Source organism: Pleurodeles waltl, chromosome 9 (assembly GCF_031143425.1).
Source record: "Pleurodeles waltl isolate 20211129_DDA chromosome 9, aPleWal1.hap1.20221129, whole genome shotgun sequence".
NCBI lineage: Eukaryota > Metazoa > Chordata > Amphibia > Caudata > Salamandridae > Pleurodeles > Pleurodeles waltl.
This window is the reverse complement of record NC_090448.1, coordinates 985,309,652-985,326,771: the sequence shown is the minus strand read 5'-3', so window position 1 is coordinate 985,326,771 and position 17,120 is coordinate 985,309,652. Positions and strand designations below refer to the sequence as shown.

At 47.4% G+C, this 17,120-nt stretch overlaps 1 protein-coding gene across 1 annotated transcript in view; it reads left to right on the top strand.

Annotated features, from left to right (window-relative positions):
* DLST (dihydrolipoamide S-succinyltransferase) overlaps positions 1-17,120 on the top strand; it is a 160,930-nt gene that overhangs the window by 24,781 nt on the left and 119,029 nt on the right. Inside the window, exons 6-9 of the mRNA XM_069208479.1 lie at positions 12,075-12,130; positions 13,229-13,340; positions 13,571-13,720; positions 14,349-14,422. Coding sequence (XP_069064580.1) covers positions 12,075-12,130; positions 13,229-13,340; positions 13,571-13,720; positions 14,349-14,422 — 392 coding nt within the window. The remainder of the gene's footprint in view (positions 1-12,074; positions 12,131-13,228; positions 13,341-13,570; positions 13,721-14,348; positions 14,423-17,120) is intronic.

Here is a 17,120-nt window from a genome sequence, read left to right as displayed (position 1 = left end):
TCTTCATTCTCCTCCTCGTTGCTCATTGGTGACTGGTGCTGCTTGCGTCCATCTTACTCTCCAGCTAATCTGCTTCCTGTGGCCAATACGACCTTACTAGGTGTAGCCACACTTAACGCAGTGTGAGTGACTGCTTCGACTCATTGCCAACAGTTGTGTTTGCTTGTGCCCTTCGCTTGCAGCTGGCTCTTTCCTGACTGTCTTGCTGCCCGTGGCTCACTCTGAGTCTGCTCGCTCTTTGCAGTGCACTGGGCCTTCCTAGGTGGCTGTAGTTTGAACTACTTGCTACTGGTATGAAGCCAGCTTCCGGTCTGCTTGCCTCAGCCACTTCTGGTTCGCCGCGTTCACTTCCTGCTTATGGCTCTTGCTAGCCAAGGCTGTCTCTTTCTGATCAAACATCTGACTGCTTACTGTCCTGCTTTATGGCCCTTTTCCAGCACCGGCTTACTGCCATCCGAAATCTGGTGTTCTCCTGACGCATTGCCTACTTTGGAGTTTTGCTCTGCTTGCTTGCTCTCTTATGGCTTGGTATTGGAGATTGCAGCACTGGCTCACCACCTTCTGATGTGGCTTTCTTAGCGCTCAGTTGAGGACCCTCTTGTGCCATCATAGCGCATGTTTAATACTGTAATAATAGGCCACAGCTTTCTCCCTCCTCACCTTTTCTGATTGTTTCATGGCTGAGCTTATGTCTCTCCCCTGTTGTTCACTCCTTTGCGATTGACTGATGGTTTTATCTGTACATGTGTATAAAATAATTCCTTCTCTTCTTCCTTTTGGAAGCCGTCATAAACACTTTGTGTAGGAAGTTGGCTCTGTATGTGCTATTTCAAAGTAAGGAATAGCATGCACAGAGTCCAAGGGTTCCCCTTAGAGGTAAAATAGTGGTAAAAAATAGATAATACTAATGCTCTATTTTGTGGTAGTGTGGTCGAGCAGTAGGCTTATCCAAGGAGTAGTGTTAAGCATTTGTTGTACATACACAAGACAATAAATGAGGTACACACACTCAGAGACAAATCCAGCCAATAGGTTTTTATATAGAAAAATATCTTTTCTTAGTTTATTTTAAGAACCACAGGTTCAAATTCTACATGTAATATCTCATTCGAAAGGTATTGCAGGTAAGTACTTTAGGAACTTCAAATCATCAAAATTGCATGTATACTTTTCAAGTTATTGACAAATAGCTGTTTTAAAAGTGGACACTTAGTGCAATTTTCACAGTTCCTAGGGGAGGTAAGTATTTGTTAGATTAACCAGGTAAGTAAGACACTTACAGGGCTCAGTTCTTGGTCCAAGGTAGCCCACCGTTGGGGGTTCAGAGCAACCCCAAAGTCACCACACCAGCAGCTCAGGGCCGGTCAGGTGCAGAGTCCAAAGTGGTGCCCAAAACACATAGGCTAGAATGGAGAGAAGGGGGTGCCCCGGTTCCGGTCTGCTTGCAGGTAAGTACCCGCGTCTTCGGAGGGCAGACCAGGGGGGTTTTGTAGGGCACCGGGGGGGACACAAGTCCACACAGAAATTTCACCCTCAGCGGCGCGGGGGCGGCCGGGTGCAGTGTAGAAACAAGCGTCGGGTTCGCAATGTTAGTCTATGAGAGATCTCGGGATCTCTTCAGCGCTGCAGGCAGGCAAGGGGGGGATTCCTCGGGGAAACCTCCACTTGGGCAAGGGAGAGGGACTCCTGGGGGTCACTTCTCCAGTGAAAGTCCGGTCCTTCAGGTCCTGGGGGCTGCGGGTGCAGGGTCTCTCCCAGGTGTCGGGACTTTAGGTTCAAAAGAGTCGCGGTCAGGGGAAGCCTCGGGATTCCCTCTGCAGGCGGCGCTGTGGGGGCTCAGGGGGGACAGGTTTTGGTACTCACAGTATCAGAGTAGTCCTGGGGTCCCTCCTGAGGTGTTGGATCGCCACCAGTCGAGTCGGGGTCGCCGGGTGCAGTGTTGCAAGTCTCACGCTTCTTGCGGGGAGCTTGCAGGGATCTTTAAAGTTGCTGGAAACAAAGTTGCAGCTTTTCTTGGAGCAGGTCCGCTGTCCTCGGGAGTTTCTTGTCTTTTCGAAGCAGGGGCAGTCCTCAGAGGATGTCGAGGTCGCTGGTCCCTTCGGAAGGCGTCGCTGGAGCAGGATCTTTGGAAGGCAGGAGACAGGCCGGTGAGTTTCTGGAGCCAAGGCAGTTGTCGTCTTCTGGTCTTCCGCTGCAGGGGTTTTCAGCTGGGCAGTCCTTCTTCTTGTTGCAGGAATCTAATTTTCTAGGGTTCAGGGTAGCCCTTAAATACTAAATTTAAGGGTGTGTTTTAGGTCTGGGGGGTTAGTAGCCAATGGCTACTAGCCCTGAGGGTGGGTACACCCTCTTTGTGCCTCCTCCCAAGGGGAGGGGGTCACAATCCTAACCCTATTGGGGGAATCCTCCATCTGCAAGATGGAGGATTTCTAAAAGTTAGAGTCACTTCAGCTCAGGACACCTTAGGGGCTGTCCTGACTGGCCAGTGACTCCTCCTTGTTTTTCTCATTATTTTCTCCGGCCTTGCCGCCAAAAGTGGGGCCTGGCCGGAGGGGGCGGGCAACTCCACTAGCTGGAGTGTCCTGCTGGGTTGGCACAAAGGAGGTGAGCCTTTGAGGCTCACCGCCAGGTGTGACAATTCCTGCCTGGGGGAGGTGTTAGCATCTCCACCCAGTGCAGGCTTTGTTACTGGCCTCAGAGTGACAAAGGCACTCTCCCCATGGGGCCAGCAACATGTCTCGGTTTGTGGCAGGCTGCTAAAACTAGTCAGCCTACACAGATAGTCGGATAAGTTTCAGGGGGCACCTTTAAGGTGCCCTCTGGGGTGTATTTTACAATAAAATGTACACTGGCATCAGTGTGCATTTATTGTGCTGAGAAGTTTGATACCAAACTTCCCAGTTTTCAGTGTAGCCATTATGGTGCTGTGGAGTTCGTGTTTGACGGACTCCCAGACCATATACTCTTATGGCTACCCTGCACTTACAATGTCTAAGGTTTTGTTTAGACACTGTAGGGGTACCATGCTCATGCACTGGTACCCTCACCTATGGTATAGTGCACCCTGCCTTAGGGCTGTAAGGCCTGCTAGAGGGGTGTCTTACCTATACTGCATAGGCAGTGAGAGGCTGGCATGGCACCCTGAGGGGAGTGCCATGTCGACTTACTCGTTTTGTCCTCACTAGCACATACAAGCTGGCAAGCAGAGTGTCTGTGCTGAGTGAGAGGTCTCCAGGGTGGCATAAGACATGCTGCAGCCCTTAGAGACATTCCTTGGCATCAGGGCCCTTGGTACTAGAAGTACCAGTTACAAGGGACTTATCTGGATGCCAGGGTCTGCCAATTGTGGATACAAAAGTACAGGTTAGGGAAAGAACACTGGTGCTGGGGCCTGGTTAGCAGGCCTCAGCACACTTTCAATTGTAAACATAGCATCAGCAAAGGCAAAAAGTCAGGGGGCAACCATGCCAAGGAGGCATTTCCTTACACAACCCCCCCCCAAACGAAAGAGGATGAGACTAACCTTTCCCAAGAGAGTCTTCATTTTCTAAGTGGAAGAACCTGGAAAGGCCATCTGCATTGGCATGGGCAGTCCCAGGTCTGTGTTCCACTATAAAGTCCATTCCCTGTAGGGAGATGGACCACCTCAACAGTTTAGGATTTTCACCTTTCATTTGCATCAGCCATTTGAGAGGTCTGTGGTCAGTTTGAACTAGGAAGTGAGTCCCAAAGAGGTATGGTCTCAGCTTCTTCAGGGACCAAACCACAGCAAAGGCCTCCCTCTCAATGGCACTCCAACGCTGCTCCCTGGGGAGTAACCTCCTGCTAATGAAAGCAACAGGCTGGTCAAGGCCATCATCATTTGTTTGGGACAAAACTGCCCCTATCCCATGTTCAGAGGCATCAGTCTGCACAATGAACTGCTTAGAATAATCTGGAGCTTTGAGAACTGGTGCTGAGCACATGGCTTGTTTCAGGGTGTCAAAGGCCTGTTGGCAGTCCACAGTCCAGTTCACTTTCTTGGGCATTTTCTTGTAGGTGAGTTCAGTGAGGGCTGTCACAATGGATCCATATCCCTTCACAAACCTCCTGTAGTACCCAGTCAAGCCAAGGAATGCTCTGACTTGAGTCTGGGTTTTTGGAGCTACCCAGTCCAGAATAGTCTGGATCTTGGGTTGGAGTGGCTGAACTTGGCCTCCACCTACAAGGTGTCCCAAGTAAACCACAGTTCCCTGCCCTATCTGGCATTTGGATGCCTTGATAGAGAGGCCTGCAGATTGCAGAGCCTTCAAAACCTTCCTCAGGTGGACCAGGTGATCCTGCCAGGTGGAGCTAAAGACAGCAATATCATCAAGATAAGCTGTGCTAAAGGACTCCAAGCCAGCAAGGACTTGATTCACCAACCTTTGGAAGGTGGCAGGGGCATTCTTTAAACCAAAGGGCATAACAGTAAACTGATAATGCCCATCAGGTGTGGAGAATGCTGTCTTTTCTTTTGCTCCAGGTGCCATTTTTATTTGCCAGTACCCTGCTGTCAAGTCAAAGGTACTTAGAAATTTGGCAGCACCTAATTTATCAATGAGCTCATCAGCTCTTGGAATTGGATGGGCATCTGTCTTGGTGACAGAATTGAGCCCTCTGTAGTCCACACAAAACCTCATCTCTTTCTTTCCATCTTTGGTGTGAGGTTTGGGGACTAAGACCACTGGGCTAGCCCAGGGGCTGTCAGAGCGCTCAATCACTCCCAATTCCAGCATCTTGTGGACTTCCACCTTGATGCTTTCCTTAACATGGTCAGACTGTCTGAAGATTTTGTTCTTGACAGGCATGCTGTCTCCTGTGTCCACATCATGGGTACACAGGTGGGTCTGACCAGGGGTTAGGGAGAAAAGCTCAGGAAACTGTTGTAGGACTCTCCTACAATCAGCCTGCTGTTGGCCAGAGAGGGTGTCTGAGTAGATCACTCCATCTACTGTGCCATCTTTTGGGTCTGATGACAGAAGATCAGGGAGAGGTTCACTCTCTGCCTCCTGATCCTCATCTGTTACCATTAACAGATTCACATCAGCCCTGTCATGGAAGAGCTTAAGGCGGTTCACATGGATCACCCTCTTGGGGCTCCTGCTTGTGCCCAGGTCCACCAGGTAGGTGACCTGACTCTTCCTCTCTAGCACTGGGTAAGGGCCACTCCATTTGTCCTGGAGTGCCCTGGGAGCCACAGGCTCCAGAACCCAGACTTTCTGCCCTGGTTGGAACTCAACCAGTGCAGCCTTTTGGTCATACCAAAACTTCTGGAGCTGTTGGCTGGCCTCAAGGTTTTTGGTTGCCTTTTCCATGTACTCTGCCATTCTAGAGCGAAGGCCAAGTACATAGTCCACTATGTCCTGTTTAGGCTCATGGAGAGGTCTCTCCCAGCCTTCTTTAACAAGGGCAAGTGGCCCCCTTACAGGATGACCAAACAGAAGTTCAAAGGGTGAGAATCCTACTCCCTTCTGTGGTACCTCCCTGTAAGCGAAAAGCAGACATGGCAGGAGGACATCCCATCTCCTTTTGAGTTTTTCTGGGAGCCCCATGATCATGCCTTTTAATGTCTTGTTGAATCTCTCAACTAAGCCATTAGTTTGTGGATGGTAGGGTGTAGTGAATTTATAAGTCACTCCACACTCATTCCACATGTGCTTTAGGTATGCTGACATGAAGTTGGTACCTCTGTCAGACACCACCTCCTTAGGGAAACCCACTCTGGTAAAGATACCAATGAGGGCCTTGGCTACTGCAGGGGCAGTAGTCGACCTAAGGGGAATAGCTTCAGGATACCTGGTAGCATGATCCACTACTACCAGGATATACATATTTCCTGAGGCTGTGGGAGGTTCTAGTGGACCAACTATGTCCACACCCACTCTTTCAAAGGGCACCCCCACCACAGGAAGTGGAATGAGGGGGGCCTTTGGATGCCCACCTGTCTTACCACTGGCTTGACAGGTGGGGCAGGAGAGGCAAAATTCCTTAACCATGCTGGACATATTGGGCCAGTAGAAGTGGTTGACTAACCTCTCCCACGTCTTGGTTTGTCCCAAATGTCCAGCAAGGGGAATGTCATGGGCCAATGTTAGGATGAACTCTCTGAACAGCTGAGGCACTACCACTCTCCTAGTGGCACCAGGTTTGGGGTCTCTGGCCTCAGTGTACAGGAGCCCATCCTCCCAATAGACCCTATGTGTTCCATTTTTCTTGCCTTTGGACTCTTCAGCAGCTTGCTGCCTAAGGCCTTCAAGAGAGGGACAGGTTTCTTGTCCCTTACACAGCTCCTCCCTTGAGGGTCCCCCTGGGCCCAAGAGCTCAACCTGATAAGGTTCAAGCTCCAAAGGCTCAGTTCCCTCAGAGGGCAGAACTTCTTCATGAGAAGAGAGGTTCCCTTTCTTTTGCTGGGTTGCAGTTGGTTTCCCAACTGACTTTCCTTTTCTCTTGGTAGGCTGGGCCATTCTTCCAGACTCCAGCTCTACTTGTTCACCCTGTGCCTTGCACTGTGCTCTGGTTTTCACACACACCAGTTCAGGGATACCCAGCATTGCTGCATGGGTTTTTAGTTCTACCTCAGCCCATGCTGAGGACTCCAGGTCATTTCCAAGCAGACAGTCCACTGGGATATTTGAGGAGACCACCACCTGTTTCAGGCCATTGACCCCTCCCCATTCTAAAGTAACCATTGCCATGGGATGTACTTTTCTCTGATTGTCAGCGTTGGTGACTGTGTAAGTTTTTCCAGTCAGGTATTGGCCAGGGGAAACCAGTTTCTCTGTCACCATGGTGACACTGGCACCTGTATCCCTCAGGCCCTCTATTCTAGTCCCATTAATTAAGAGTTGCTGTCTGTATTTTTGCATGTTAGGCGGCCAGACAGCTAGTGTGGCTAAATCCACCCCACCCTCAGAAACTAGAGTAGCTTCAGTGTGGACCCTGATTTGCTCTGGGCACACTGTTGATCCCACTTGGAGACTAGCCATACCAGTGTTACCTGGATGGGAGTTTGGAGTGGAACCTTTCTTGGGACAGGCCTTGTCTCCAGTTTGGTGTCCATGCTGTTTACAGCTATGACACCAGGCCTTTTTGGGATCAAAGTTTTTACCCTTGTACCCATTGTTTTGTGAAGAGGCTCTGGGCCCACCCTCCTGTGCAGGTTTTTGGGGGCCTGTAGAAGACTCTTTACTATTTTTAGTTTTGGTTGTCTCATCACCCTTCTGCTGGGGAGTCTTTGTGACCCCTTTCTTTTGGTCACCCCCTGTTGAAGTCTTGGACACCCTTGTCTTGACCCAATGGTCCGCCTTCTTTCCCAATTCTTGGGGAGAAATTGGTCCTAGGTCTACCAGATGCTGATGCAGTTTATCATTGAAACAATTACTTAACAGGTGTTCTTTCACAAATAAATTGTACAGCCCATCATAATTACTTACACCACTGCCTTGAATCCAACCATCTAGTGTTTTCACTGAGTAGTCAACAAAGTCAACCCAGGTCTGGCTCGAGGATTTTTGAGCCCCCCTGAACCTAATCCTGTACTCCTCAGTGGAGAATCCAAAGCCCTCAATCAGGGTACCCTTCATGAGGTCATAAGATTCTGCATCTTGTCCAGAGAGTGTGAGGAGTCTATCCCTACACTTTCCTGTGAACATTTCCCAAAGGAGAGCACCCCAGTGAGATCTGTTCACTTTTCTGGTTACACAAGCCCTCTCAAAAGCTGTGAACCATTTGGTGATGTCATCACCATCTTCATATTTAGTTACAATCCCTTTAGGGATTTTCAACATGTCAGGAGAATCTCTGACCCTATTTATGTTGCTGCCACCATTGATGGGTCCTAGGCCCATCTCTTGTCTTTCCCTCTCTATGGCTAGGATCTGTCTTTCCAAAGCCAATCTTTTGGCCATCCTGGCTAACTGGATGTCCTCTTCACTGGGGCTATCCTCAGTGATTTCAGAGGTGTTGGTCTCTCCTGTGAGGGAACCAGCATCTCTGACTATTATTTTTGGAGTCAGGGTTTGAGGGACCCTGTTCTCCCTAGATAGGACTGGTAGGGGGGAATTGTCCTCCAAGTCACTATCCTCTTCCTCTGAGTTGCCACCCTCAGAGGGGTTGGCCTTTTCAAACTCTGCCAAAAGCTCCTGGAGCTGTATTTTGGTAGGTTTGGGGCCCATTGTTATTTTCTTTATTTTACAGAGTGACCTTAGCTCCCTCATCTTAAGATGGAGGTAAGGTGTGGTGTCGAGTTCCACCACAGTCACATCTGTGCTAGACATTTTGTTTCTAAAAGTTGGAATACTTTTAAGAATCTACAACTGTTTCTAGAATCTAATTTCAAACTTTTAACAAACTTTTAAACTCTAAAAGACAATGCTAAACAGGGACTTAACACACAAGGCCCTAGCAGGACTTTTAAGAATTTAGAAAACTTTTCAAATTGCAAAAATCAATTTCTAATGACAATTTTGGAATTTGTCGTGTGATCAGGTATTGGCTGAGTAGTCCAGCAAATGCAAAGTCTTGTACCCCACCGCTGATCCACCAATGTAGGAAGTTGGCTCTGTATGTGCTATTTCAAAGTAAGGAATAGCATGCACAGAGTCCAAGGGTTCCCCTTAGAGGTAAAATAGTGGTAAAAAATAGATAATACTAATGCTCTATTTTGTGGTAGTGTGGTCGAGCAGTAGGCTTATCCATGGAGTAGTGTTAAGCATTTGTTGTACATACACAAGACAATAAATGAGGTACACACACTCAGAGACAAATCCAGCCAATAGGTTTTTATATAGAAAAATATCTTTTCTTAGTTTATTTTAAGAACCACAGGTTCAAATTCTACATGTAATATCTCATTCGAAAGGTATTGCAGGTAAGTACTTTAGGAACTTCAAATCATCAAAATTGCATGTATACTTTTCAAGTTATTGACAAATAGCTGTTTTAAAAGTGGACACTTAGTGCAATTTTCACAGTTCCTAGGGGAGGTAAGTATTTGTTAGATTAACCAGGTAAGTAAGACACTTACAGGGCTCAGTTCTTGGTCCAAGGTAGCCCACCGTTGGGGGTTCAGAGCAACCCCAAAGTCACCACACCAGCAGCTCAGGGCCGGTCAGGTGCAGAGTCCAAAGTGGTGCCCAAAACACATAGGCTAGAATGGAGAGAAGGGGGTGCCCCGGTTCCGGTCTGCTTGCAGGTAAGTACCCGCGTCTTCGGAGGGCAGACCAGGGGGGTTTTGTAGGGCACCGGGGGGGACACAAGTCCACACAGAAATTTCACCCTCAGCGGCGCGGGGGCGGCCGGGTGCAGTGTAGAAACAAGCGTCGGGTTCGCAATGTTAGTCTATGAGAGATCTCGGGATCTCTTCAGCGCTGCAGGCAGGCAAGGGGGGGATTCCTCGGGGAAACCTCCACTTGGGCAAGGGAGAGGGACTCCTGGGGGTCACTTCTCCAGTGAAAGTCCGGTCCTTCAGGTCCTGGGGGCTGCGGGTGCAGGGTCTCTCCCAGGTGTCGGGACTTTAGGTTCAAAAGAGTCGCGGTCAGGGGAAGCCTCGGGATTCCCTCTGCAGGCGGCGCTGTGGGGGCTCAGGGGGGACAGGTTTTGGTACTCACAGTATCAGAGTAGTCCTGGGGTCCCTCCTGAGGTGTTGGATCGCCACCAGTCGAGTCGGGGTCGCCGGGTGCAGTGTTGCAAGTCTCACGCTTCTTGCGGGGAGCTTGCAGGGATCTTTAAAGTTGCTGGAAACAAAGTTGCAGCTTTTCTTGGAGCAGGTCCGCTGTCCTCGGGAGTTTCTTGTCTTTTCGAAGCAGGGGCAGTCCTCAGAGGATGTCGAGGTCGCTGGTCCCTTCGGAAGGCGTCGCTGGAGCAGGATCTTTGGAAGGCAGGAGACAGGCCGGTGAGTTTCTGGAGCCAAGGCAGTTGTCGTCTTCTGGTCTTCCGCTGCAGGGGTTTTCAGCTGGGCAGTCCTTCTTCTTGTTGCAGGAATCTAATTTTCTAGGGTTCAGGGTAGCCCTTAAATACTAAATTTAAGGGTGTGTTTTAGGTCTGGGGGGTTAGTAGCCAATGGCTACTAGCCCTGAGGGTGGGTACACCCTCTTTGTGCCTCCTCCCAAGGGGAGGGGGTCACAATCCTAACCCTATTGGGGGAATCCTCCATCTGCAAGATGGAGGATTTCTAAAAGTTAGAGTCACTTCAGCTCAGGACACCTTAGGGGCTGTCCTGACTGGCCAGTGACTCCTCCTTGTTTTTCTCATTATTTTCTCCGGCCTTGCCGCCAAAAGTGGGGCCTGGCCGGAGGGGGCGGGCAACTCCACTAGCTGGAGTGTCCTGCTGGGTTGGCACAAAGGAGGTGAGCCTTTGAGGCTCACCGCCAGGTGTGACAATTCCTGCCTGGGGGAGGTGTTAGCATCTCCACCCAGTGCAGGCTTTGTTACTGGCCTCAGAGTGACAAAGGCACTCTCCCCATGGGGCCAGCAACATGTCTCGGTTTGTGGCAGGCTGCTAAAACTAGTCAGCCTACACAGATAGTCGGATAAGTTTCAGGGGGCACCTCTAAGGTGCCCTCTGGGGTGTATTTTACAATAAAATGTACACTGGCATCAGTGTGCATTTATTGTGCTGAGAAGTTTGATACCAAACTTCCCAGTTTTCAGTGTAGCCATTATGGTGCTGTGGAGTTCGTGTTTGACGGACTCCCAGACCATATACTCTTATGGCTACCCTGCACTTACAATGTCTAAGGTTTTGTTTAGACACTGTAGGGGTACCATGCTCATGCACTGGTACCCTCACCTATGGTATAGTGCACCCTGCCTTAGGGCTGTAAGGCCTGCTAGAGGGGTGTCTTACCTATACTGCATAGGCAGTGAGAGGCTGGCATGGCACCCTGAGGGGAGTGCCATGTCGACTTACTCGTTTTGTCCTCACTAGCACATACAAGCTGGCAAGCAGAGTGTCTGTGCTGAGTGAGAGGTCTCCAGGGTGGCATAAGACATGCTGCAGCCCTTAGAGACCTTCCTTGGCATCAGGGCCCTTGGTACTAGAAGTACCAGTTACAAGGGACTTATCTGGATGCCAGGGTCTGCCAATTGTGGATACAAAAGTACAGGTTAGGGAAAGAACACTGGTGCTGGGGCCTGGTTAGCAGGCCTCAGCACACTTTCAATTGTAAACATAGCATCAGCAAAGGCAAAAAGTCAGGGGGCAACCATGCCAAGGAGGCATTTCCTTACACTTTGCAATTACTGCAGGTGTTTCTCCTTTTCATGGCTGCGTGCGCAGGAGTATGTTGCCAAGTCTTTTACTCGTAAAGTGTATTTTTTCTCCTTTTTGGATGAAGTCTTTATACGAGACTTTTGTTGTGTCTATCCAATTAGTGGATTGTATTTATGGACCCTCTGCAAGTCCTCCACTGTAATACCTGGGTACCTTCTGTGCGGTTTGTTTGGGATGTGTCCTGGAAGTACCTTTTTAATCTGGCCCCCTGTCCCATTCATACTTTGTACCTCACTCCCTTACTGGACCATAAGTATGTCCCTTGCAAATGTGAATTATATAATAAGTTCCTCTGTGCCTTCAAAAGTGCTTCTATAGCTGGCCCGTATGTACAAATGCTTCTATACCACGGTCTTCCATGCTTGCTTAGTAAGCATGCCCATATAATAGTGTTTAATGTCCGCCTTGCTGCATGACTCAGAACGGCGTTACACTCATGTCTTGTGTGCATGCCCTTGTAGCTTTGTCTTCATTGCATTCCCTAGGTACAGTTTATGTTGCAGTGATCCGGTTGTATATTGTGTGTACCTCTAAAGTGCCATTTTCTATGCATGCCCTTCGCGAACGCCCATGCAGTAGTGTTTTGTTCGTCGCTTGTTTCCATGTCCCTGTAGCTTGGTTCAGTGTGCCTATTGCACATCACACCATAGCAGTATGTTATGCGTGTCATCTGTGCATGCCCTAGGTATGTCTGTTTAATTGTTACCATCATTGCACACCATTGAATTTGCTTTATTGCGTCTTCCTTCTCCAGTGGCTGCTTACATTTTCTTTTCTTTTTCAGCTGTTGGGGACACAGTATCTGAAGACGAGGTGGTATGTGAGATTGAGACTGATAAGGTGAGTACAGTGGATATCTTTTCCATTCTCTCATCCTCTCCACTTCCACAGCTGTAACTTCTGTTGTGGCTTGAACAGACCGACTTCATTGGACTTTTGCCCAAGTCTGCTTACTATACATTTGGTGTCTGTTTGAGACAGTCTCCCTTTTTTAGTATTAATCTGTGTCATTGTCTGTCATGATTTTTCTCCCCACCTCTTTTTGACTTTAATAATTCTGCCAATTGCTCAGTCTTGAACTTCGTATTTGCTTTTTTAAATTTTTATATCCGGTCCTTTTTCTGCGTCTGTTGTTCAGTCACTTTCTGATAGGTATTTCCTCAGTTCTGCTTTTTGTTGAGAATTCAACAAGCAGTATGATTGTTTTGTTCTCTATTTTACTTGCATCTCTTTTCTCATCTTCTACTGGTCTCATTTGACATTCCATGCCTCTTAATGATATGCCGACAGTCCTCCACCAAATCCCTTAATTTCTATATAATGAAAATGTTTCTGAAAGACTTAACAAGGTACTGTTTGGTCAACCCTTTCTCCAAGAAGGGCTATGTGACTGGGTCTGTTGAAGCAACCCATACAAGTAGCGGCAGCTTGATGCAGGTCGTGATGCACCCTTTCATTTGCCTGTCTCTTTTTAGGGCTTACTGTACCAGTGTGATTGTGCTCTATACTTCTCACTTTCCTTTCTCTTCCCTGTTACCCTCAATCCTCCCCACCTTGGGCCTCGTTTGCCCCTCTACTGTTTCTTTCTGTGCGTCCATTCATTCCTTGCCCCTTCCCTTAGACTCAAACTTTACTTCTCTGTAGCATTTTTGCTCTCTCCCTTCTCTTTTCAAGCTCTTCCTTTTTAAGAGATCATCTCTCTTCTGGCTTTCTTCAACCTCTTTTTTTTCTCTTTGTCGACCTCTCTGCATGCTTCACTCTCACCTTCCATTCTTCTCCTTCCTGGCTACTTCGTCAACTCTTCTTCCTGCTTCATCTTGTTCTCTCCTTTTTGGATCAGCCTCTTTGTCTGATGTTTTAGAGTTACGGTCTATGGCACTATTCTTCAGATCCACACTTCAGTCTGATTAGCTTCCTCTCTCTCGCCTATCCTGACAGACATCTGTACAAGTTCCAGCTCCTGCTGCCGGTGTGATTGAAGCTCTCCTGGTTCCTGATGGGGGTAGAGTGGAAGGCGGGACACCCCTCTTTACACTCAGGAAATCTGGAGGTGAGAGTGCAGCTCTGCCAGTCCAAGCCAGCTCTGTTGCCAGCACCGCAAATCATTGATAGTGTAGGGAACCGTGGGCATACTATGCAGTCAGTGTGTAGCGCTGTGGGAAGCTGGTTTGCAGGTATCTGCAGTTAGAAATGGCTAGTATTCGTAGAAGTGGGGTGCAAAAGACTGAGCACGTGGTCATTTCCAGTTTAAGATGCAGTAATGTTTTTTTTTTTTTTCAGCTGCTGCCCCTAAGGCAAAACCAATTGAGGTTACTCCACCAGCTCCCCCAAAACCAGAGGTAACTGCACCAACTCCTGCGGCAGGACCCATCCCTACCTCGATGCCTCCAGTGCCTCCGGTCTCCGCTCAGCCAATGGACAGCAAGCCAGGTGAGTCCTGTTTCGCAGCAGCACCAGTGATTAACTCTTGTTGTTCTTCAGAGACCTGTATATTAATTAAGTAAATAAAGGGGGTACAGCCTCTATGAGAGCACTTTTGTCTCTTAAGAGGTGGTCATTGAGGGGTCCTCGGGTGTTTCCCAACTTCATTTAAGGTTTCACCCTTTCATATGGATCTGATAAGAGTTTTTTTGGGGCCGGGCTACTGGAGATTAGTTCGACCAGGCTGTACATCCTGCATATATTTTGGTGTGGCATAGACAGGCAGTGCTGAGCTAGGATGGAAATAAAACAGCTCCTTTCTCGATAAGAGGCAGGACTTTGGATGCCTCCGAAACCACCAGTGTGAGTCAGACTTCCGAGACAATTCAAATTAACAACACCCTTTTAGCCTTCTAATTTAGACCACTATCTTCTAAAAAACCTCAGCAAGTAAGAGGATAGGGGACTGATGAGCACAGATGAAGGCTAAGCACAGTTAAAGTTTATAAAGCGAGCACCTCTCTCATATTTTGCGTTCGATGCAACAGAACTCAGCCTGGTGCTGCATGATAACGTGTTGCAATGGTGCTGCATGTTACGTCCTTGGTGCGCTGTAATTCTTGCCATCTCCATTTAGTGTCTGCAGTGAAGCCGACTTCTCCAGCTGTTCCAGAGGGGACACCTGCCACGAGTTCTCGATCCGAACACAGGGTAAGCTATGAAGTTTAAAACAAAATTGGGGCTCCCACCTCTGCCATAGTGACGGCTTATCATCTGTGTTTTGTGGTGACCCTGATTCCTTGAAATATTATATTCATCACATTCGGGATATGTGGTTTAGGGTTTTGTGAATGTATGTTAGGGGAGATACTGGGAGGCAGTAAATACTTCAGTTAGAATTATAAATGTAGGGGAAAGTGAGTGAAAATCTGCAGGAGGTAAAGGGTATAACCGGAGACCATCTAGGTTCCTTCGAATTTTTGATCAAGTATGTGCAGTTGGGTTATTGTGGGATACTCCTCCACTCTGTCTCCCAAATGCTCTGCCCTGAGGGCACCAATTTTCCATTCAGTGCTAGAAGCAATGATGACCCACCAGTCTAATCGTCTATAGGTGCTAGTGCAGGTCTTGAGTCCTGATGATCTGCGTCTACCACTCAGTAGATTCCTTCTTTGTTGTGAGACCTCTGAAGTGCCATATAACTGTCGAGAGATATTTAGATGGAGGATGATGCCTCAATTTTGATGGCAGATGCTACCAAGTGGATGCTGCCTTGGCGACCGTGGTCCATCTGTGCAAAGAATCATGTGGTTCATCTAGTCACTCTTGAAATGGTCTGGTTACAGAATGGTAATAAAAGCGTGTTTTATTGAGATAAAAAAAAAGAGCAGGCAGGGTAACTTAACCTTGCTTTTGAATGTTTTCTTTTCAATCCCTAGTTCATGTGCCACTTTCTTTTATATACATTGGGAGCCTAGGTAAACCTACTTTTTTTTCCTGAGTTTAGTGGATCACCACTATATCTAGATAGAAATAAATAGCATTTAATTTTAACTCCCATAGGCACCTTAGCTCTCTGCTACAGAGAAAAATGCTAAAAGGAATTGTGCTAGATTGGGCAGGAAAGTAAAGGAAGCTACTTTACTTGGTTTAGTGTAAATCCATTCAGCTGTTTTTTTTAGGAATTGGCATTCCCAAATTTTCAGGTGTATTTGAATGGGGTAAGATTTGAAGATTTCTGGACCGTGAAACTGAAATCTGTCAAACTTAAATTTAAAATATAAATAGATCTGATTGGACGAGGGAGCTTTTACCCCCAACATCGATTATGGCTCTGCAGATCCCAGCTCTCTGTTTGACTAGTTGCAAAGAAAATGTTCTTTTGTGCATGCAGTTACAGGATGCAGTACACCGTCACTGTGTCCTAAAAATAAATGTGATGATCTCCTTAGTGGGAAAGGAATGGGCATATTCCGACCCCCAGGCCTAGGAGATGGAACCCAGCATCTTTACACGCTAGAGCATGAAGTGCAAAATCAACATCTGGTGCAAGGAGAAGAAGCCCAGGATTGGTAACCCATTTTAAGCATGACCATTACAGGAAATTTCATCAACTACGGAAAAAATATTTACAGTTTATTTATAAGTGGCTGTTTGCTACAAAAGTTTCAAAAACATCCATTAAAATACACACAGTTCAATAAAAGCCCTCAAAAAGGTTATTTTCAGAACACTATAATAATTCTCTATAAATATATAGGGCCTGTAAGGCCATCCACAATTCATTGGCTTCAGGTTCTGGCCATACACCAGGCTTTATGGTCAGTTCAGCTGTGTGCATTGGATGTTGGTAACTTGTGGTGAAGCCCTGTGGCCACCCCACGCTGACAACATCTGAGGGTAGTACGCATTGTGGGTTGGCTGCCACAGGTCTTTCAGCAAGTTCCCCCTGCATATGGCCAGAAGACATACGCAGAATGAATTTGCTGCCTGCAGAGGATTGGGGCACTGGGGATACAATAACTTTGAAGTAGTATGATGTAGTAGATCATGTGAAAGAAACCCAGAACGTAAACTGAAAAAGGTGCAGTTAAAGTATAATTGTGGTCACTAATTAGAATATGTGCACTTACAGGTCAGATTACATATCACATTTCTATTACCGGTCAACAAGGTGACTATGAACATGGATTCATACACTATTTTGGGTATGTGTTGTAGTTTAATGATGCTGTGGTTTTACATGGTGTTACAAGTATTGGGAGGTCATAAGCAATGCATCTGATGTGGGAGTTATGGTTTGCATGGCTGTTTTGTATTGCGGATCTAAATAACTGATTAACTGTATTGGTTTTTCAGTTTTAATTGTAATTTATATAGCGTTTTCTACCCCTGACGAGGCATTGAAGTGCTTTTCAGCTAGTAGTGCGCTACTCCAGAACCCCAGAGGGGGGTTAGTGGTGACTAGTATAGGGAAATCTAAGGTGTAAATTAGAGACAGTTCTCACAAGGAGGATAAAGAAAAACTCCCCTCATAGTCGGAGCCTATCACTCCGTCTTCGAAACTGGAGGTGCACCTTGAAAATTCTTCTTCTGAACCATCAACTTTCAAGTCCAAGCTTGCTCTGAAAATATTGATGACCGCAACATCGCATTCGAAAATACCATCGCCTATGACAGTAACAACAATGATGTCAACATCCGCATCTACTACATCGTCAACCTGTTGGCAAAAGCATTGTTGACAGCAGTATTCCAGAAGTCATCGACAATACTGTCAATGAAGGGCCCATCAGCGAAGACATCACCGCCAACGTTAAAACCGACAAAAAAGCCCTTGCCACAAGGGAGCACAACCAGTGTCGACAATGGCTTTGTCAACGATATTGTCGACAAGGGAGTTAACATC